The sequence below is a fragment of the Haliotis rufescens genome, unplaced genomic scaffold, assembly GCF_023055435.1.
Source record: "Haliotis rufescens isolate VD_foot unplaced genomic scaffold, xgHalRufe1.0.p SCAF_3, whole genome shotgun sequence".
Taxonomy (NCBI): domain Eukaryota; kingdom Metazoa; phylum Mollusca; class Gastropoda; order Lepetellida; family Haliotidae; genus Haliotis; species Haliotis rufescens.
Window position 1 is genome coordinate 46,355,940 of NW_025964001.1, and position 23,283 is coordinate 46,379,222.

The window sequence follows — 23,283 nt, forward strand, 5'->3', positions numbered from 1 at the left end:
CCACTTAGAACAAGACAGTGATATAACAGTAACTATGTATAAAATAAACTCGATGAAGCTTAAGAGTGATTTAGCGACCTCAATCTTCGAAACTCTCAATTATCTTATATATTGTACATAAGAACCGATAACTTTAACTTACGCGGGTTAGAATTGGTCTTCAGCAACCCATGCTTGTCGCAAGAGGCGACTAACGGGATCCTGTGGCCGATTGGTCGATCACTGAAAGGCTATTGTAGAGATGTGACAAATAGATACTAAGGTACATTCATATATTTCTGTTGACTGTCACTGTAGTCTATACACGGATCAAGTCGATACGACGGTGGTTTTAATCTGCTTTTCTTCGTTTTATTCTTTAACATTGGTTGCATTCATAAAAATATTATGGTCTCTGCTTTAAATCCTCAATACTATTTAACACAAATCTCAAAAGCATTGAGACAAATATCGAAAAAATAGAATATTTGAAGAAAATATGTACATTACTAATGTAACCATTTATTTACGACGGTAGTTTTAATCTGCTTTTCTTCGTTTTGTTCTTTAAGATTGGTTGTATTCATATAAATATTATGGTCTCTGCTTTATATCCTCAATTCCATTTAAAACAGATCTCAAAAGCATTGAGACAAATATCGAAAAAATAGAATATTTGAGCATTACTAATGTTTTGTTCTTTAAGATTGGTTGCAGCGAGGATATATCCTTGAACGGGCATGCAATCAAATTCTCTAACTTATCCCAAAGTATGCTAACGCTCTTAATCCAAGATTAAAAGGTCCTAATGATGAGAAACAACGCTTCTGTATTTATCCGTGCTGGGGAATTCCCACGGGTTCCCCCAGGAATGTGGAAGTAGGCCGTCAGTGTTTACGTCGTTTTAAGAACACGGTCTCATGAAAACGTATGAACGTCAAGTTGTGTCGTTCATGTGACCGACCTCTCATCCAATGGAAAAGCCGTATATCGTGTAAACTTCAAATTTAAAAATAAATTATTGATCCGCTTTGTTGGATAAAAAAAACACCCTTCATGGCCTATTTAATATTTCTTACCTTGTTACTTTTTAGTTTTTTGGGGCTGTGTTTTATTTATTTGTAAGTCCATTTACAGTGGATATTTTCAAGATTGTACCAAAATGAGAAAGACACCTGGCTGACTGCACTTCATTATTTAACTCCCAGACGTCTGATGAAATCTTCCTGACGATCCCGGACGTTAAATGATAGGACCCGTTTAATTGGCCCTTATAACTTATTAACGTTGAAACTATAATGGCTGATGCTAATATGTGTAAAGATCTCTATATGAACGTGGGAGAGTGATGTGGACTCATAACGACACAATACAGTTGATATCAAGGGTTTAGGATACTTTGGACAGCAGGATGGCAATTCAAACAGAACCCTGTTTAGTGCCACAGTCGAATCGTGGACTTCCGTTCACGACGAAGCATTACAACCGAATTAGAGTAGCAATGCCTTGGACTATTCGTACTCGATCACATATATGACGTATGGAAAATATTGAACTTGTATCCCCAGTTGTTTCCAGGAAAATCTGACCCATTTGGGGGTACTGTGTTCCATGTTAAGAAACGTAAGGCTAGGGCCATAACTCTGTCAAATAGTAATTCCCGATGCTGGGTTTTGAATTTGATTCAGAACTTGAATCAGAATATGTATCCCTTTACGATCTCTGCAAAATGGTTTCCTTGTATCTGCACTGGTTTCCGAGAAAACTTGACCCCATTCAAGTCCGACAGATGGACAGACACCAAACCTATGCACCCACAAAGACCAGGTTGTCAACTGGTGCCTTTCTTATATTGGTTGTTTAGAATTTATATTCTTTCACTTTGCCGTGGCAACAAGTTTCGCTTTGACTCAGTTCATACTGGCGTGTACATGAGATAGAAATACAATGTTGCGAATCCCACCTGATTTCATGGTGTTGTTTTGATAGCTCACTAACTACTCGAGTATACAGACATAGTAGATAGACATTCTCTAATCAAGTTGGACTTAATGTAACAGTCAGATGATTTGTTCTCTGGAATCTGTGGAGGTCGGTGGATTTGTCATCCTCTTATGACTCTTGTTTTACTTAAGGGACAGTTCCAAATAACGCCCAAAGGCCAGTCACGTCATCCCCTAGTTTGGGTAGTTAGCATACCTGACCTGTCACGTCATCCCCTTGTGTGGGTAGTTAACATACCTGGCCTGTCAAGTCATCCCCTAGTTTGGGTAGTTCACATCCCTGGACCCATCAAGTTATCCCCTAGTTTGGGTAGTTAACATACCTGGCCTATCAAGTCATCCCCTAGTTTGGGTAGATAACATACCTGGCCTGTCAAGTCATCCCCTAGTTTGGGTAGTTAACATTCCTGAGCCAATCAAGTCATCCCCTAGTTTGGGTAGTTAACATTCCTGGCCTGTCAAGTCATCCCCTAGTTTGGGTAGTTCACATTTGTGACGTGTCAAGTCATCCCCTAGTTTGGGTAGATAACATACCTGAGCCCATCAAGTTATCCCCTAGTTTGGGTAGTTAACATACCTGGCCTATCATGTCATCCCCTAGTTTGGGTAGTTAACATACCTGGCCTATCAAGTCATCCCCTAGTTTGGGTAGATAACATACCTGGCCTGTCAAGTCATCCCCTAGTTTGGGTAGTTCACATCCCTGGACCCATCAAGTTATCCCCTAGTTTGGGTAGTTAACATCCCTGGCCTGTCATGTCATCTCATAGTTTTTTTAGTTATCATCCATGGGCCGATCAAGACATCCCCTATTTTGGTAGTTAATATCCCTGGGCCCATCAAGTCATCCCCTAGTTTGGGTAGCTAACATCTAGGGGTCCATCATGTCATCCCCTATTTTGGGTAGTTAACATACCTGACCTGTCAAGTCATTCCCTAGTTTGGGTAGATAACATGCATGGCCTGTCATGTCATCCCCTAGTTTGGGTAGTTAACATACCTGGCCTGTCAAGTCATCCCCTAGTTTGGGTAGATAACATACCTGGCCTGTCAAGTCATCCCCTAGTTTGGGTAGTTCACATCCCTGGACCCATCAAGTTATCCCCTAGTTTGGATAGTTAACATACCTGGCCTATCAAGTCATCCCCTAGTTTGGGTAGTTAACATTCCTGGACCCATCAAGTTATCCCCTAGTTTGGATAGTTAACATACCTGGCCTATCAAGTCATCCCCTAGTTTGGGTAGTTCACATCCCTGGACCCATCAAGTTATCCCCTAGTTTGGATAGTTAACATACCTGGCCTATCAAGTCATCCCCTAGTTTGGGTAGTTAACATTCCTGAGCCAATCAAGTCATCCCCTAGTTTGGGTAGTTAACATTCCTGGCCTGTCAAGTCATCCCCTAGTTTGGGTAGTTCACATTTGTGACGTGTCAAGTCATCCCCTAGTTTGGGTAGATAACATACCTGAGCCCATCAAGTCATCCCCTAGTTTGGGTAGATAACATACCTTGCATATCAAGTCATCCCCTAGTTTGGGTAGTTCACATACGTGACAGGTCAAGTCATCCCCTAGTTTGGGTAGTTAACATACCTGGCCTGTCATGTCATCCCCTAGTTTGGGTAGATAACATACCTTGCATATCAAGTCATCCCCTAGTTTGTGTAGATAACATACCTGGCCTGTCAAGTCATCCCCTAGTTTGTGTAGATAACATACCTGGCCTGTCAGGTCATCCCCTAGTTTGGGTAGTTAACATACCTGGCCTGGCAAGTCATCCCCTAGTTTGGGTAGATAACATACCTGGCCTCTCAAGTCATACCCTAGTTTGGATAGTTAACATACCTGGCCTGTCAAGTCATCCCCTAGTTTGGGTAGTTAACATTCCTGAGCCAATCAAGTCATCCCCTAGTTTGGGTAGTTAACATTCCTGGGCCAATCAAGTCATCCCCTAGTTTGGGTAGATAACATACCTTGCATATCAAGTCATCCCCTAGTTTGGGTAGTTCACATACGTGACGTGTCAAGTCATCCCCTAGTTTGGCTAGTTAACATACCTGGCCTATCATGTCATCCCCTAGTTTGGTTAGTTAACATTCCTGAGCCAATCAAGTCATCCCCTAGTTTGGGTAGTTAACATTCCTGAGCCAATCAAGTCATCTCCTAGTTTGGGTAGATAACATACCTGGCCTATCATGTCATCCCCTAGTTTGGGTAGATAACATACCTGGCCTGTCAAGTCATACCCTTGTTTGGATAGTTAACATACCTGGCCTATCATGTCATCCCCTAGTTTAGGTAGTTAACTTTCATGGGTCCATCAAGTCATCCCCTAGTTTGGGTAGATAATATACCTGGCCTATCATGTCATCCCCTAGTTTAGGTAGTTAACTTTCATGGGTCCATCAAGTCATCCCCTAGTTTGGGTAGTTAACATACCTAAGCCCATCAAGTCATCCCCTAGTTTGGGTAGATAACATACCTTGCATATCAAGTCATCCCCTAGTTTGGGTAGTTCACATACGTGACGTGTCATGTCATCCCCTAGTTTGGGTAGATAACATACCTGGCCCATCAAGTCATCCCCTAGTTTGGGTAGTTAACATACCTGGCCTATCATGTCATCCCCTAGTTTGGGTAGATAACATACCTGGCACATCAAGATATCCCCTAGTTTGGGTAGTTAACATACCTGGCCTGTCAAGTCATCCCCTAGTTTGTGTAGATAACATACCTGGCCTGGCAAGTCATCCCCTAGTTTGTGTAGATAACATACCTGGCCTGTCAAGTCATCCCCTAGTTTGTGTAGATAACATACCTGGCCTGTCAAGTCATCCCCTAGTTTGGGTATGTAACATTCCTGGCCTCATGAAGCCATTCACTTGGGACTTGGGTTCTCAGTACTCTGTTAAAGTGTGACTTTGCTGTTTGTGTGACATCTTGGTTGTCTTATGAATAGAAGCTTAAAATGTGTAATTTTTCATGACACAAACTTGAAATAAAAAACAAAGTAGCACTCTTTATATTTAATTCATATTTGTTTTGCAAAATATAACTCAACCAAATTTGCAAATAATAATGCACATTCACAATGCAATCCCAATTTCATCTGAAGGAAAACATGAACAAAATGTTCCAAATGTAAACTTGGATATGTTCCAATCCATTCTCAGATCCTCAGGGTAAACCATAACTCTATTCTCATCAGTTCTTGATGCCATAAGGTTTAGTGAATGAAAAAAAGGATGTTCCAAATAAGCATGTTTTCAACCACAGCACTTATTTACTTTTGCCAAATTTAGGGCAGTTTACTAAACACAAGCAGATAAACATCTCCAAATTGTTGATATTGTATTAAGTATTACATGATGAAAGTATAATGTTGAAATCTAAGCACTTCAGAACATTGGAGTAAGTTTCAAAAGAATTATGAGATATTGTGCAATAGCAATCTACAGTCTTTCCTTAAAAAGGTGTTGAAATTTAACAAAAGGGTTATTCTGAAACATATTTCATAACTTGACAAAAGGGCAAGTGAAAATATGATCATGCACTTGTGGATCAACCAAGGCGCACTGCACAGCAGACGGGACACACACTCATCACTTCGTAAATGTCTAGAAGCAGGACATATTATGCATGTACTTTCACAAAACCATGAGGGCTAATTATCATTATTACCCATTATTACTTGGATAGAAATTACCGAGTTGATAAAAACTGTATGGGCACTGGTGCAAATATCACTTCCTGCACACCAGTGTATTGTTTCCGTCACCTCGACATTGTTGATGTCATTTGAATTGTACTGTCAAGTTAGGCAGAAGTGTCCACACACTAGAAAAAAACATAGCTGAAGACTGTTGACATCATTTGACAATTGTGGTTTTCTAAGTTGGTGGTCATGATCAGTGCATTTTTCTACAAGGGAGCCCTAAAGGATTATGAAATAATGGGTAATAAAGAAATTATTACACTTGCATGTGTGTAATACTGATTTTACAAAACGTGTAAGAATCCATGTATTACCCACACTCTGGTTTGGGCAATACGAGAATTCAGACACTCATTTCGTAAAATCAGTATGACACACATGCTTGTTTAAAAATCTCTATAACTTGACCATCAAAGAAAACACCGTAATGCTTCTAGTTCCTTCTCTTACCATGTTTACCACACATGACTACTGGACAAAGTATGGCTTGCAAACTACAGTTGGAAAAGGAAACCTTGGGAGTTCCAATCAAAACTGGAAGTCATAAACTGGGCTGTGAATGTTGTCAGGATGGAAAGATTGTCAGTGTATTACAAAGATATGTAACAGGACTGTCTCTTTGACTTCTTTGAATTGTCTCTACTACATTTTATAGACTTTAATTTGTTTGCATCCAATCACAGTCTATACATACAGTCTGATGGTTGAGGCCACCTGGTTCAAATAAATCAGCAGTTACACCTTCTATAGTAATGGATGATGTGAACTACTACCTATACAATGTCTAAAAAGCAAATTAGTACCTCCCTTCAGCTCCACAGTCAATCACTGTTTATGTGTTCACTGCCTCTTGACTTTTCTTACAGTATCTACAGATTTCCTCCTTAAGTTTGGGATACACTATAAGTCAGGTTCCATTAATTCTCTAACTGTTGATCTAAAATGACTGAAGTGTACATCGAGTTGATTTCTGGGGATGTCTCCTTGACAGTAACATGATGGCATAACATTTAGTGACCATGGCACATTACGCTACTCCACTTTTTTATTAGTACTGGGACGATACACTTACTTCTCGATACAAGTATCGATCACAATTGCACACTAAGTAAAAAGTATTGATTCTTACCTTAAGTATATTCCTTAATACATGTTACACCATACACTAATTACTTGTGATGCTGAGTAGTGAAAAATGTAAATATTTTCATCAATTGCGCCATACTAACACTGCCAACTGTAAATCGTTAGTGTGCCAGATATATGGCCATCCTGTCTATTGAAAAGATGGCTTATGTGCTTAAGAGCATGTGTAAGTATTATGATACGTATCGGATCGTGAGCAAAGTATCATGTTACGTATCGGATCGCACAGATGGTGTAGCGTCCCAGCCCTATTATGTATGTGTAGAATTATTTTCTTGGCATAAGATGGTACATGCAGCTCACACACCACCTCTTTACATGAACGCATAATATGCTAAATAGAGGAACAACATCAATGGCAAGATTCACTCACAACTCAAGATATATATGTGATGGGTTACAGCTCTTTGAAATATCTGCTTCATTTTCTGACATGCAGTACAATACAATTTTCCTCTGTTATGTTGAAGGACTGTTTTAAATTGTATTTCTTAAACACGGTTTGAGCTTGTTTACTTGTAGGAAGTTTAATATAATCAAGATAAACCTCACGTCAACTAGAGGTGAAACGATACATCGGTGCACCATGACTTTTCATGCAACGATGATACAATATTTTTCTCTGTAATGATACAAGATGACGCACTTGCTAAAGAATATTACTTACTACTTGTTTAAAAACTGCTTTTTTGTCAGTCAAAAATCGCAAAGCATTTATCACTATTCCCCACGCATTTGGGCACATTTGAAGTTGAAAAGCATGGAACAAGGGCCATAAAATGAGTGAATGACAAAAACTCATTTGAGATCATGACCAGTAGCATCAGTGCGTAAAACTTCATTTCTATAACTTGAATAGTTTTTGAGAAAATATGTCCACATTGAGAAGCAGACGGGCGGACGAACTCTGTTCCTATATCCCCCATCCCACTTTGTGTCGGGGGATAATTAGTGTTTCAAGGTCACTACAAAAAAAAGCCACTACGGAAATGTGTCTACAGATTGCTTTTCCTTATGAACCTGCTATGAAATATTTATTGCAAGACGTTTCCATGCGATTTGACATAAATATGCGTATCGCGATATGTATCGCATTGTGACGTATGTTTCGTGATACATAATGTTTCGTGACCTTGCTGTATCATTTCACCCCTTGATCAATGATAATGTTGAACATCTAACTGACTGTGAATTCTTTATGGAGAGATATGTTGATTACCAATTTTGATTCTGTGGTGGAAATGGTTTGTAGTGTGGATCATGTCATGGTGTGGTATATCATGATGAACTGTTTCACTCCTTTCACACCACATCACAGTTGTCAATATTTCTTTCTCTTCAGGCTTTTGACTTTGCCTCTTCCACATGCCTCCTCGGCAAGGTCACACTCTTGCTTTCTCTTCTGGCGAGTTTTGATTGTAATCTTCTGTACCTCCTGGTTGGACTTCTTACACTTTCGCCTGTGTGTGGGACCAACAGGCCCAGCAATGTCAGCCATCACATCGCTGTCACTCACCCGCTTGTACACTGTGGCAAGCCTGTTGTTCAAGTCACTGATGGAGTTCTCCAGTCTATCGATGCGGATATTCTGCTCAGATATGATTCGACTTTGTTCCTGTAGTTTGCGATCCTGTTCCAGCAGTTTCTTCTCCTGCTCCAAGTTAATCTTCCGTTGCTCCACCATCTTGTTCTTCTGTTCTGTCAGCTCCTTCTTGTAGGACTGCACACTACCACTTTGGACACGCATCTGATGCTGCAAGCGCAGGAGCTCTTGGCGCAGCGACGGCATACGAGACATTGTGGGCGTTGAGAAGTGGACCATGGAGGATGGCGAGCCTGGACAGAAAACAATATGAACACACATTTTTAGGGGTATGACTTTGAGAAAGAACTTGACTAGGGGTGCAAGGATTGGTTTCAGAAACAAAACAAGGGCAATTTCCAGCAAAATCATTAACACGATTAAGAAATAAACCTGATGACTTGATTCGTATCCTACTTTGTTATTTGACCTTCTCCTGAGATAGACTGATATTTGTTGGAATTATTTCCATGATCTTGTCTAATCTCTGAAAGAGAAGTGTTTGTCTACCTTGGTCTGGAGAGAATGGATCTGGCAAGGCCAGTGAGAGGGAGCCTGCAGGCAGCTGTTGTTTAAGTGCTGGGATGATGTGTTCTTCAAAGTGTTCCATGGCCATGGAGGAGATGTCACGGAGCTCCTGTAGGAACTCATGAGCTCTTGGTGGCTGTGAGTTCTTCTCCTGCAACTTCTTGAGGAGTGTGAACAGCTCATCCAAAACCTGGAAGCAACATGCATATATTGCCAGCTTATCCCAAAAACATTAGGTTGAAAGAGACACATTATACATTTAAACACCTCCATAACTACAGGACCCAAGAAAAGGTGGACATCATGTGGAACAAAGCCAGGAAGTCTGCATTGTAGGAAGATTGTCATCATACCACTGCAACAATGTCCCCCCAGTGTTTTGACCCATCACAATACTAGTGTAATAGTTAACATGCCCCAATATTAAAATAATCATCCATAACTATGACACATGTATTGACATTATTAGTAAACAACTAACATATAATAATAATAATAATAATAATAATAATAATAATAATAATAATAATAATAATAATAAGTTTTTAGAGAGGCTATCTGAACGACCACTGCATCGAGTTTATGTGCAGTGTGTTGAGAAGATCAGCAATCCTGCAGAGTCCTTCGTTTGGATGAAGTTGTCTGGCCTGAAAAGTGAAACAGAAGGCTTTGTTTGCTGCTCAGGACCAGTCACTTCCCACTCGAAACAGTCAACGTGTTATTTTGCATCAAAATGTAAATATGAATTGTAGATTATGTAATTTAATGAGATTGTCCAACACATTGTCATTGGATGCCCAGCTTTGGCACAAACACAGTATCTTAAATGCCATGATGGAGTGGCTTGATCATTTTATTACCGTTTTCGCCATGCGTGTGGTTTTGACACAGGTCCATCCTAGGTACGACCCAGAATATGTAGAGGGCATCATGGAAAATGATAAATACAAAATTCTTTGGAATAGGCCCATTTACAGCCCCAGACGTATCCAGGCCAACAAATCTGATCTTGTCCTTTTTGATAAATCCAATGAAATCATTTATATCAATGAAATTTCTGTCCCTTTTGACACTAATGTGATTGACAACATGAGGAAAAACATGGCAAATATGCGGACCTCGCTTTTGAAATGTCACACTTGCATCCCAAGTACCAAGTTGTCTGACTCCCCATTGTTCTCGGTGCCTTAGGTTTGGTACCTCCCAATCTGTTGACTGACATTGGGAGAGTACCCGGGTTTGCTACCAGGAACACAGCCCTTCTGACAATCCTGGTAATGCAGAAGGCTGCAGTATTGGGGAGTCTTCACATTCTCCGAAAAGTTCTTGGTGGGTTTGACTAGGCATCGCTTCCTGGGAGAAGCCCATTCGTTGTCTGGGCTGTGTGTAGAGGGGGCAAGGGCCCTGAGCTGATGATGACACTAACCAGCCTGACTGTGCCAGGATCACTCAATTTATTTTTAATTTTAATCTGTAAATAACAATAATAACAAGAGTTTGCCACTAACGTGGCTATATCCCCCACCCCTGTTGCAGAATTTATGACATAATTAAATCTAAACAAACCCTAACCTTTTTTAACCGAGGTGGAACTTGTCATGGAAATTGTAAAAAATAAACATTTGTAAAATTTCTCAATAGCAAAAGGCACCAGTTCAGCATGCACCTGACAGAACCTAAGTCCATCTTGTTGCCATGGAAAGGTAAAAAATAAACATTTCTAAAATTTCTCAATAGCAAAAGGCACCAGTTCAGCATGTACCTGACAGACCTGCAAAGTGTGATGAAAAAATATTGAACGGTTTATGAGTTATGCTCCGGAAACGAACCCTACCCTCACAGAACCTAAGTCCACCTTGTTGCCATGGAAACGTAAAAAATAAAAATTTCTAAAATTTCTAAATAGCAAAAGGCACCAGTTCAGCATGTACCTGACAGACCTGCAAAGTTTGATGAAAAAATTTGAACAGTTTATGAGTTATGCTCCGGAAACGAAACGTGACGGACGTACGGACGGAGCCCGTTTCTATATCCCCCGCCAACTTCGTTGGGCGGGGAATAATAATACAATAATTAATAATAGTCTTCCTCATTTTCAAAGTATTATGGGTCTAAAAAAGTCACATCTCTACCTTTACTGCAACACAAACTCTATAAATTTGGATATCCATGATATAACTTATCCAGACACAACACTTAGCAATTTCCTTCTGAGCTCTGACCCTACAATAGAGAGTCCGAAACAATAATTGAAACATGCCTCTGCCTTCTCCGGGGTGTCTGTCTCTGATCCCTTCACTGCCTTTTCATCTATAATGGGCTTGATCGTCAGATGATGGATGGATGGATGGGTGGGCTTGAGACTTTGTATCAGGGTAAGTATACTAATACATGTACCATGAATATCCAACTTCATGTACATTTTTTCTTATCCTCACACTGCACTTATCTCACAGATGATGGCGGGCCCTGCAGCTTGTGGTATTGGTAACCAGGCGGACTATGTCTGGATTAGACTATGTTTAGCAGGGCACCCTCTTCACTGATCCTGTATCACCTGTAACACTCTTACTCTAACATGCTGCAAAGCTATGCTCCATGGTCGAGTACCTGTGCGGCTTCTAATACCATTGGAAATAGTGCATAACAACTCGAGCCCAACAATGCTTCAGAATATTTATTGAGCCACATAGGACACAAGGAAAATATCTGGCAATGCCCTGAGCAGTGGCTTATAGTGATCGACTTCTGGAGGACCGGGGCTCCAAGTTGAAGCCAGTACAACAAATCCATGGCATGTCATGGCTCAGTGATGACATGTTGTGCTAAGTTGAAACACACAGCAGTTTTTCAGAGATTATATGTTCGAAAATGAGCATTTCTTATTAAATGCAATGTTTTTATACTTACCTGACGCTACACAGTGCTTTAGCTTCCCTACCTTATACAAACAGACAGTACTGGAACAAAGAGACAGTTTAAGCAGACTACAGCCTGTGCCTAGGCATCCACGAGTTGTCCCCCTTGGCCCCTACTCCTCATATTCTTCACTGGATGACATCAGACGTAGAGTACACAGTGGCACCAACGGTAAGGCGGAGGAGGAGGACAGCGTCTGGGTGGGCCTATAGGTGTAGCATCAGGTAAGTATAAAAACATTGCATTTAATCAGAAATGCTCATGTTTTAACTCACCTGATGCTACACAGTGCTTTATTCGACTGATTGAAGGCGGGCTTACCGTGAGAAGCGCCAGGCACCCTGAAGAAGCACAACTAAACCGTCTGGCAGGAAACCCAGCGTGCGCCAGCAAGGTAGTGTCTCCCATAACGGCAGGCAAGGGGATAAGATGATGCAGGTCAAGCCCTCTCGGAACAGAATGGTCGTCTGACAGTAGAGAGAACAATGCTTGACAGAGGGTAAAAGTAAGGTATCCGGCTCAAAATGAGGGGGAAAAACGGGACCAAAACTTTACTAGGTACCGACATAACAGTACCCAGCAACCCAAGAGGAACAGCACAAAGGATGGTCCTACCTTGGCAATAGGCGTCAGCTGGGCCAGTGGGGCCGCAGACAGCCACGTTCCTCGGAACCTCTAGTGATCTTGAGGACAGTTAATGGTGTCGGGGGTTGGTCAGCTGCTGGGCCAGGACAAGTGGTCCAAAGCTATGCCTACCCTCGGCATCCTCCACCGAAATGTTGCAAAGATAATGGCTGGTGAAGACAGTAGTAGATGACCAGAAGCACCCCTCCATGATGGATCGGACGGAGACTTTAGCATGGAGGGTCAGCGAAGAAGACGGCACAGATCTCATGTGGATTGGAGGCTGTTGGTGGTGGTAAGTCAGCACAACGATAAGCCCTCTGGACCGAACTGGGCAGAGGGCGAGCTCCAGGTCATCATCCGGGCCGGCGATCTCCGAAAGAGACGGGACGTGAAACTGTCGATCGGGTTGGCCGGGCAGTTGGTTTTTGGCAATAAAGTCCTAACAAAGGCCAAGGTGAACCAAACCGTGAGGACGCTGGTTGAACCGGACACGGGTCACATCCAAGGCACGAAGCTCGCTAACCCTGGCAGCTGTTGCAAGGGCCAGGAGAAAGCAAATCTTCAAGGTGAAATCTTCAAACGAGACGCAAGTGGCTCTTACAGAGCCTGGCGTGAATCCTGCAAAACAACATTGAAATCCCAACCGATGATAGGCTGGAACCTCTAGCGATCTTGAGGACAGAATTGAGGGCAGCAAGATAGGTCGCAATTGTGAAACCAGCCAGATGATGGGATTGGCGAAGGAAAACCCAAAAGTCAGCCACTTGTGGAACGGTAGCCTTCACTGGAACGATGTGCCTGGACAAGCAGAAGGCCTGGAACGACCGCCACTTGTCATCATATAGGGAGCAAGTGGAGGAACGTTGAGCTCTGGAAACAGCCGCCGCAGCAGGAGCTGAAAAACCTTTAGCGATCAGTGACTTCTGGAGACACGCTAAACGTGGTGAGAGGCCTCAAAGCTTGTCATAGAGGAACCACTCAAGACGTTCGATGTGACTAGCCACCACTCCAGGAACGGATGTAAGTCCCTTGGCAGAGGAAGAAGGGGTACAGACAGATCTCTGTGCAGAAATGGCAGGAGAAACTGCTGAAGGGGACGCAGTTGAAGACGACCCCTTGACGTCAGATCCTGAGCTGAGGACAACAGCCTGAGAAGGCTCTGCCACTGACGGAGATCGAGAGGTTGAGAGAGGGCTCTCCTCACCCCAGAACTTGTATCAAGGAGAGGTCTGTCAGAAAGAGATCGTCTATGAAAGTGAGATGGCGAGAGGGAGTCAGATCCGATTTCTTCATATTGATGATCCAACCCAACCGATGGAGGAGGCAGAGGGTGAAATTGCGCTGAAGAATCAAGGTTTGATTGACGCCGTGACCGAGGATGCAGTCGTCGAGGTAGGCTCCGAACCGAATCCCCCTGCGGCGAAGGAACGCAACAATGGGATGGGTTATACGTGTGAATAACCACGGAGCCGTGGAAATGCCAAATGGAGGCATTTTCCACTGAAAGTGCTGGCCCTGAAAGATGAAGCGGAGGAAACGACGATGTGCCATCTCATTAAAATCAGACCTCAGTTCTCGCTACCCCTAAACAAAGGTCAGAGGACATCCCATTAGGGGTCACGTCAGAACGACCTTTCATCCGACCAATCAGAGCATCGCTTACCAGATTATGAAAGTGACAGTCGGAATGTGTTTTCTGATCATGCACCCTCAAAAACTTTAACTCAGAACGATAGTTACGGGTTTAACGACTGTATTCATACAATCTAGACCAGCCAGCAGAACTGATGATTATATCATCAGTCATCAGTCCATTAGTCATCACCAACTGGTGTCAAATAGACCTTTCAAGGAACTGTTGAGACTGCAATGAAACCAAATCCGATTTTTCAAAGTTGATCAGCCCTGCAAGCTGGGACAACAGGTGCCTGGAAAAAGCAATGTGTTCAACTAGAACCTTGGGACCCTGGTCACTGAAGATGCAGTCATCTATGTAAGAGTGGAAGCTGATATCTTTGTTTGATTGTTTATTTGTTATTTAATGCTGCACTCAGCAATATTCCAGCTATATGACAGCGGTCTGTAAATAACGATGTCTGGACCAGACATTCCAGTGATTGATATCATAAGCATCGATCCACATAATTGGGATACAATGACATGCAACCAAGTCAGCAAGCTTGACCACCCGATCCTGTTATTCGCCGCTTACAACAAGCATAGTCACCTTTTACAGCAAAGCATGGGTTGCTGAAGACCTATACTAGCCCCTATATTTACAGGACAGAAGCTGACATATCCAGCAGTAGCCTTCCTGCACAGCAGGGAAGCTGCCATCAGCTGCCTGAAAATGCCAATTGATAGCCTATAACATCCAGAAGATGCCCAGTAGATCATTAGGTGGCCCATGCGGGGTTGAACGGAGCTCCTATGTCATGAAGTGACTGAAATGAGACCAGGTCCCAACTTCTTGGTTTAATCTATCATCAGTTTCACAAACAGGAACACTCAGTGGTATGCCTGTATGAGAAACATTCTTCCTGCTGACAGTCATTCTTGTCAGTGTCCAACTTGTCTGAAAAAGCACTATAAGGTTGTTAAGTTGGCATATACCACGCAATATCAGAATGGAATGGGCCATGTATCCCTCGCACAATGACAGCTCACTTCTAGGCCGTTTACAACAAGACAACACATTGCAACAGGTCAAGTCTGCTCAGCGCTTCCTGGCATGAGCTGATCATGCTGAGCCTCTCAAGTCATACCATATTTTCTTGAGTATAGTGTGCACTTTTTTCCCAAAAAACACAGCTGTGTAGAAGGGGGTGCGCATTATACACAAATTATGAGTTTGGATGTTTTTTCCCCCATGGAAAGACATTACTGTGAGCACGTAACACCGGAAATACCATGTCAACAAATCAATACTGAAGTTCGCAAATTATTCATGTAATTACACTGTCTGGCTATAAAAAGTGTTCTTTGTATATCTGGACTTATGTTTGTAACTTACTTCATTAATTTTATTCAAAATTCCTTTTAATATTGTTTTAATTAATTTCGGCAAAATCGTGTGTGAAGCAATCGGAAGATCGCACAACTCACCGTTATTAACAGCAACCACGGTCAGATTACCGCTATTGACACCTTGAAACGAAGTTTAGTTGACAGAGAATGGATACATATATCATAAATGCCATACTTTGATTCGTTAAAAGTAAAATTGTTTTGTTGGACGATTCTGTGTCAACACGTAATTCTCGCGATCATGCGATCACTTGCACGGGACCCTTGACGGTGACTGTTCAGACTGGTTCCATGTAAAAAATAATACAAGGCAATAGCGATCAGCTGCTTCGCTTAGGGTTATTATTATTTTAAATATGTTTAGTAAAAGCTGCATCTAAATTAACAAGATATTGGAATATATTATTCCTGATAAAAAAATAGTTTCAGATACAACTTTTGCCGATCCTTGCATTAAAATACTGTAAAGTTATATCATTGGGTGTGTCTTGACCGATTCACCGGTAGATTCCAAGAAACCGTGTGTACAGCTGAATGCTGTGTCTGGCTTAGTTTACGAGAAAATACACAAGGTAATCTTAATCCCTTGATATAAAACAATGCCTAGCTGAACGAAAAATACAATTTAAACGGTAAATCAACATGTCTGGTGATTTTTTATCTCAAATTTCGAATTTGTACTGACAAAGTTTCTCATCACCCGTTCGTTTGCCGGACTTCGCTGAAGGGGTACGGTGTAAATTTTTTCTGCGCATAATATTCAAATTTCTTTTTTTTCCCAAATATTGAATCCGCTAGAGGGGGGTGCGCATTATACATGGGTGCGCACTATACTCAAGAAAATATGGTAGTTAACGGAAGATGCTGACATTAATCTGCCACCAACAAGAGACAATATTTCTGTGACAGTCGGTGACTACAGACGCCAATTGTCCTGTACTGGCAACAAGTCACTTATTAATACATAAGTCATTGCCTAGTCTCTGATTAAATTGCAGGGGAAGAATCCAGAGAGCACATTGACACCTGTGGAATGTTATCATTTGAGACACCAAACAAGGCGCTAAGGTTGTCGAGGTAGTATATCCCCACTTTAAAGAAGTCATCACTGGTTGAACCAGCGCCAGGGAACGTGCCACTAGAGGAACTGATGTCAGTACATATCAAGATAGACGTAGAAAGTGTAGTCACTAACTAGTTAACCATTGCCAGTGGAGTAGCTGCAAAGAGGCGACTGTCGCACAAACACCCAAGTCGATGCAGGCATCGCCCATCCACAATGTGGAGGAACCTGTGGTGACAGGTTATAAAACTATAGCAGCCCTGGTAGTAGTAACATGGAGAAGGATGTTTATGCTGATAGCCTTACACCATAGTGGTGTTGTTTCGGTAAACAGTTGGATCCCACACCGAAATAGGCTGTTTGAATCATCAGCTCTTGATTTCTTTGGGTTATGTGGCTCCAACCCAATGCCTACTATATATGACCATCCACCTTGGTGGAGGTTGACTCTGCAGTCAGTAAGCCATGGGCCACATCCAGGGATGCAGCAGATTCTGATGGACACCATCAGACGTAGGGTAAGAGCTTGCTTGTGGCAAAGCGCCTGTTCCACGTCCAATGCTTATGTGTCTGTCAAAGTTAATGCTGTCGACTGCTACTTGATCTGTGCCATTCTATGGAAACAAAATAAAATAATATTCCCAAGACACAAGGTAATATAATATGCAAAAGGCTAAATGAAAACATCCCGCATATGTAGCATCCTCCAAAAAGGGTACCTGATATAGAAGCGTTCATTTAGAACTTCAACAAATCATAAAAACGAGGAAATAGAATCCAAATTGCAAACACGCATTTATCACAGTGTGCTATGAGAAGGAAGTGAATGAATCAGGGACAGATAACTCCTAACTGGTAACCAAGGACAAGGAGCGCCCCAGAGGAGGAAGAAGCGCGTTCTAGGTTCTGTGTTTTAGAATCAAATTTTAAAAGGAAATTGAAAAGTGCTGAGTCAGGATAATAAAGATCTTATTTGTCTCCAGTTGTATGGTTGATAAATATTTGTGACTGAATATCTTTTGACTACACACTAGGCTCTTGGCATACTGAAAAATTTCTAACAGGTAACTATGGATGTCCATTAGATTGCATCAGATTAAATGGGCTCTGCTGCAAGTACTATCTGATGTCATGTTACGACTTGTCATGTAATAATACTTGATGGTAATAAGGAAACTTGCCGTTCATTGTTCAAAGTAAAATTAACAACAGTTTAGAGACCTGTGTCCTGTTCCACAAAGCGACCTTAACACTACAACGATCTTAAGCTATTGTTAAAGTATGGGAGTTACGATCACCTTTGGCTATGAACGCTTTGTGGATCATGTCTCTGGCATACCTTAAATCTTACCTCAACCCAGCATAAATTGGCATACTTCCTATTGATGACTCCCCACTGCAACTCACCTTGCCTGGGATGAAGCAGCAGAGGCCGTGGTCTATGTACTTGGAGTAGGTCATGGACAGCAGGGACAACCTTGTCTCCACTGCCGACAGGATGTCAACATGGCGGGACAGTTCGTGGTTGCGTCGCTCCGATTCCCGACGCGGCAACTTGGACTTGACCTCCTTCTGTATCTGTGCATGGAACTTGTCAATTTGATTGAAGCCCTGTGTAAGCAGTTCTTGGCAGCAGCGGTTGAAGTACTGGCACACCTGAAGCAATCCCAGATCTGTCCGTCATCACAGAACTCACCACAAAGGGTGGAAACTCACAACACGATTTGAACACTTCTTTCAAATCCTATACTAATGTCCAATCAAGTTATTTATTTTCAATTTGACAAAAAGAGTCATTAACATCCATTATAGAAACTTCGGTGCAACTGATTTTGAGAAAAGGAGAAAAACTATATCTTATCATGTTTACTTTAGTGAATTTATATGAATGAAACAGTAGATGGATCAGATATAAATCTACTTTCAGATCACAATGATCTTAAACATTACTGATTCTCCTTGGTAGGAACATAGATGCCAGATTTCATCAGTTCAGCATGGATCATCATCTATTGTATTGAGAAAACGTCTAAAGTTTAATTGGTTTCCATAGAAACCATATTGAAAAGGCTACTTTTGACCTTCACTTATAGTAAATATTGTGATGAATTGGGTGTAAGGTGCACCTCTGTACATTTTCATTCCAGCCTACAAATTTTTCTTCAATCTGAAATACAGTTTGGTTTCTACTTTAAGTTTATACAACAGTGGTAAAATGCAGCTCTAAGTCAACTTCAAAGTTCAATATAAATTGCTTAAAACTTTAACTTCTACCCAAAGAGAAGATTATAACAAGAAACGAAATGTGGAATTAGCTGGCAAGGAACCCCAGGTTATTTTGAAAAACTATAAAAAAATGTAGATGTCCTTCAGGAATCTCCAATGTTGTTACACCATAGCAGTGGCTTGGTCATGTTTAAATCTGTTCTGAGAAACACACTGACAGTGATTATGACTCTGATAACAGATACACATGATGGGGATCCAGCTTCCTCTACCGCAGACATAGGAGATGATCTTAACATGCCTTTCACTGATGATTTGAAAAATAATAAAGCCCCGGGATTACACTGTATTGTAAGTGAGTTTATGAAATCAACAAGACATTACATTACACCTATTTTTAAAAAAGTGTTCAACAGAATTCTTTATACTGGTGTTGTTCCAGAGGAATGAGGATGAACCAGACAATTACATTCATATCTCTCACTCACACCATGATCTGTTGTAGCCTTTCAACAGAGAGAACCACAATGTACTTTTTAAATATTTGGATCGAGTCGGAATAAATAGGAACTTTCCCTGATTATTAGCTTTGATGTACTCTTAAGTTGTTTGGATGTTTTCTCAGTTGAATACCTCCCTCAATACCCTTCTAAGCGCCAACGGCAGGAACACTACCAAACCACAACAGCCTAAAGGTGTAGTTGATAAAATTGACTGCAACTGTGGACAATCCTAAGTAGGTGAAACATCCCGCCCCATCAACGCCAAAATCAAAGAGCACAAAACCTCAACCATTAAATCAGATAGTAAATCAGCCATCTCGAACCATATAAGCAAATGCTTCAATCCTAACATCAACTGGGAAAATGTCCAAATCCTCTCCAACAACCTCCATGACTTCACTAAAGGAAAACTAACAGAAGCAGTCCACATTCGCCGCCACAAGCCATCAATCAACAGAGATCAAGGCTATTTCATCCCATCCGCCTACTATGAACTAATTAAGCAATAATCACCACACCTATGTGAACTTATCCTGTTTTACTGGCTTCATGTCTCATTGGCTTCCACCTATGTGTTCTCTGTCCATCATATTGTGACAGTATTATCCTTCTGTTGACATTACCTACTCATGTTATCCCACTCATGCATGCATTTGCTGTTACTCTGTACTATGTTCCTCATTCAGTCCTGCTTGACAACGGTATTAGGATCCATGCCGAAACGTCGCCTATACAGTATTAAAGAAGTTGTTATCCATAAATTGTGTCTACTTTGTCATCCGTCAACTTCTAAGTAATGCCCATCAAACAATTCATAAGTTATCATTAGGTGTTTGAATGGAGGTTGTTTTTTTCTGATTGTCTCACCTGTAATGTCCAAAACTATTTATTATCTCTTTAAATGAATGCACAGTGATGTTGGAACAAAATGGTGGTCAACATGGTCAAGGCATAATTATTATTAGTGACATACCACATCTATTTTCATTTTCATAGACAGACACTGTATCGACTACTGTGGACAGTGCCTTACAGCAACAACGTAAAATAGTCATTCTTAAAACGTTTTGTGAATCCAGTGCAATGGAAAGTATTTAAATAAAACACAAATATTTGTGTTTCCAAGACGCGGAATATCCCAAGGCTATGAAAAATGCTTTATCAAAGGAAAAAGAACTGAAGTTGTGAATTTTTATAGATTGTAACAAATAGTTTTCACTTCAAGTTGTCATGGAGCAAAACATTCATCAGTCTTACAGCTCAAGCAAACAAATCAATCAGATATTTCAACTACTATGAAAAGAATAATAGATTCATATAATTCCAAGACATCTTAAAATAGTTGACAGCGTTATCATTGAGAGCTTGTGTTACAGACATTAAGTTCTGAGGACAATGTACAACAAGTTATTTGAAAATGTCCAATATCTTTATGTAAATGATGTCTTCATCCCTCTCATAATACACTAAATAACATGGTACTTAGGGAATATGGCAGACTCCCTCTGCAGTCTATATGACAAGGGCAATGAAATATTGGTGCAGATTTCTTCATCTTGACTCTCACAGATTACCTGGTCAAGCCTTCTTATGTTAGAAATCACTTGATGTGGACAGAGTAACATGGGCAACATCAATTACAAACATTTTTTTTCTGTTTATGTTTTGGACGGCTCTGGATACAAGAAATCAGGAGTAAGACATTATTCCTTTTTGAATTTCTTAAAAGACTATCGGCCAATCACTATCAAGACTGGCATTTAGACAATCACTATCAAGACTGGCATTTAGACAATCACTATCAAGACTGGCATTTAGACAATCACTATCAAGACTGGCATTTAGACAATCACTATCAAGACTGGGATTTAGACAATCACTATCAAGACTGGCATTTAGACAATCACTATCAAGACTGACATTTAGACAATCACTATCAAGACTGGCATTTAGACAATCACTATCAAGACTGGCATTTAGACAATCACTATCAAGACTGGCATTTAGACAATCACTATCAAGACTGGCATTTAGACAATCACTATCAAGACTGGCATTTAGACAATCACTATCAAGACTGACATTTAGACAATCACTATCAAGACTGGCATTTTCAATCGAATTACCTTTGAATTGAGTTATGTTCAGGTCAAATCTATGCTGACCACAGAACATTATTTAACAAGTGAAATTCTACATTACATTAAGATATATATATCTTAATGTAATGTAGAATGTAGAATGTCACTATATATATGAAACTTTAAGTGTAATTATTTCAATCCCAAACTGGAGCTTGAAAGACGTAGTTACACTCCTCATAATAAATGATTATGTGATTTCTGTATCGCCAAAAACTGTAAATATATTGAAGATCAAAACCATGTGATGTTTATGTGAACAAAATGTCAATATGAGCAACACGTGTGTCCATGGGAGTGTAGTAATTTCATCGTCATGACCTGCATGTGCACAACATGCATAACCCACTCTACCTTTAACACACCAAATATGTCTTCCCAATTTCTGTGCACTGCCTGCTGTCTCAAACTTTCAACTTATTCTGGATGACCTACCTTGAGGGCTGGGACAGGTAACTCAGGTACTCGGGGTGGGTGAGTACTGAGTAGGACCTGGGTACCCATAGGATCAACCGGACCCGTGGTTAGCCACATGATACATTGTTTAATATAAAAAAAATATCTAGAACTCCACGGTTACACTTCAAGTAGTCACTAATGTTTGCATTTCTTTCTGACTAATCATGCATTTTTTCTGACTTTCATCTGTTTGAATAAAGATAAAGCTTCAGCCAACTTCTGTGTTTGCATGACCAGATCTTTTCATAGTATATCTAAATATCTATTGTCAGGGCTCTGGTTAAATAATTCCCAATTGGACATTCTGCATTCATCTCTTGAGACCTACAGCAGGTACATAGGTAGGGTCGGGTAATTGGGGTTTGGGTACCTCGCTAGTAAATTTGGACTCGTCCCAGGCCTACCTACTTTTTTCATAAATGAAATTGTTACATACTTTACTCCAGCTTGCGTGAACTATCATGCTTTAATGTATTACGTCCAGTGGCCAGTTATTTCTGTGTTTCCATGGCAACCATATCCAGAACATGTATTTTTGTTATGCCAACTAACTTGTATGAATTAGATGCATGTAATCTCATGAGATTTTCTACTATAAGCTATACATTTGAACATGTGAAAATATGAGGTATTAACTGTTGATAACAATGATACTTTACCTCCATGTTTGGGTTGCCATATTACACTAAAAATTAAAATGCAAAGATGACGTTCCTCCATTTCCCACAGCTACCTAACAGGTTATTGTACTGCATGTGTGATACTGGTATATTGACCGATTCAAAATATCAGGACTAAAAATAAAAAAACAAAACAATGAAATGCTATGGTCATCAATAGAATATAGAATATTACAAACTCAACACCATTACAATCCAAAAACCATGTCATTTCATTGGTGTGATGTAGCCTAATTCAAATACACTGGGTTGTCACTAGAATCTACTCGTTTCTAAGGCAATTCGATCCGTTCGTGATATTAACTTACATCACAACATTTTTACGAATATTGCTATTCTATTTAGTTTTTTACTCAGTATTCTTGTATGACATTTTCCCTTTATTATACGGAAAATTATCCCAATCGCAGAATGTTCGCCCACATTTTGCAACATTGTACATGTATGCTCGAGTTGAATCACATTTAGGTTGCACTGTGAGCGAAAACAGAAGGTCTAAGAGCCCACGGGCTTCTCTCGTTTTTACAAACAACTATAACACAATATGCATACCCGACGACCCTCACTTATTTCATGGTAAGTGAGATAAGACAGCACATTCTGTATAATGTGTTCAGGTAACTGAAAGAGTGGACTGAATCTCTCTTCCGAGCTGCGAGATGGCTCAGCCATGATATAAATTATT

The 23,283-nt window shown here is 40.7% G+C and overlaps 1 protein-coding gene across 1 annotated transcript; it reads right to left on the reverse strand.

Annotated features, from left to right (window-relative positions):
- Window positions 1-4,993: 4,993 nt before the first annotated feature.
- Window positions 4,994-23,283, reverse strand: LOC124124678 (F-box only protein 28-like). Its single transcript, XM_046487902.2, has 4 exons — window positions 23,151-23,283; window positions 17,997-18,245; window positions 8,936-9,143; window positions 4,994-8,679 (listed from the first exon to the last, which is right to left on the reverse strand). Exons 1-4 carry the CDS (start codon window positions 23,268-23,270, stop codon window positions 8,165-8,167), a joined length of 1,092 nt encoding a protein of 363 aa, XP_046343858.1. The 5' UTR covers window positions 23,271-23,283; the 3' UTR covers window positions 4,994-8,164.

Excerpts from the sequence above, each read along its gene's own strand:
- LOC124124678 (XM_046487902.2), bottom strand. The coding sequence starts at position 23,270 with ATGGCTGAGCCATCTCGCAGCTCGGAAGAGAGATTCAGTCCACTCTTT. Across the intron at positions 18,246-23,150 it reads AAATAAGTGAGGGTCGTCGG|GTGTGCCAGTACTTCAACCG; the intron begins GTATGCATATTG and ends GGATTGCTTCAG. Across the intron at positions 8,680-8,935 it reads TCCATTCTCTCCAGACCAAG|GCTCGCCATCCTCCATGGTC; the intron begins GTAGACAAACAC and ends TTTTCTGTCCAG.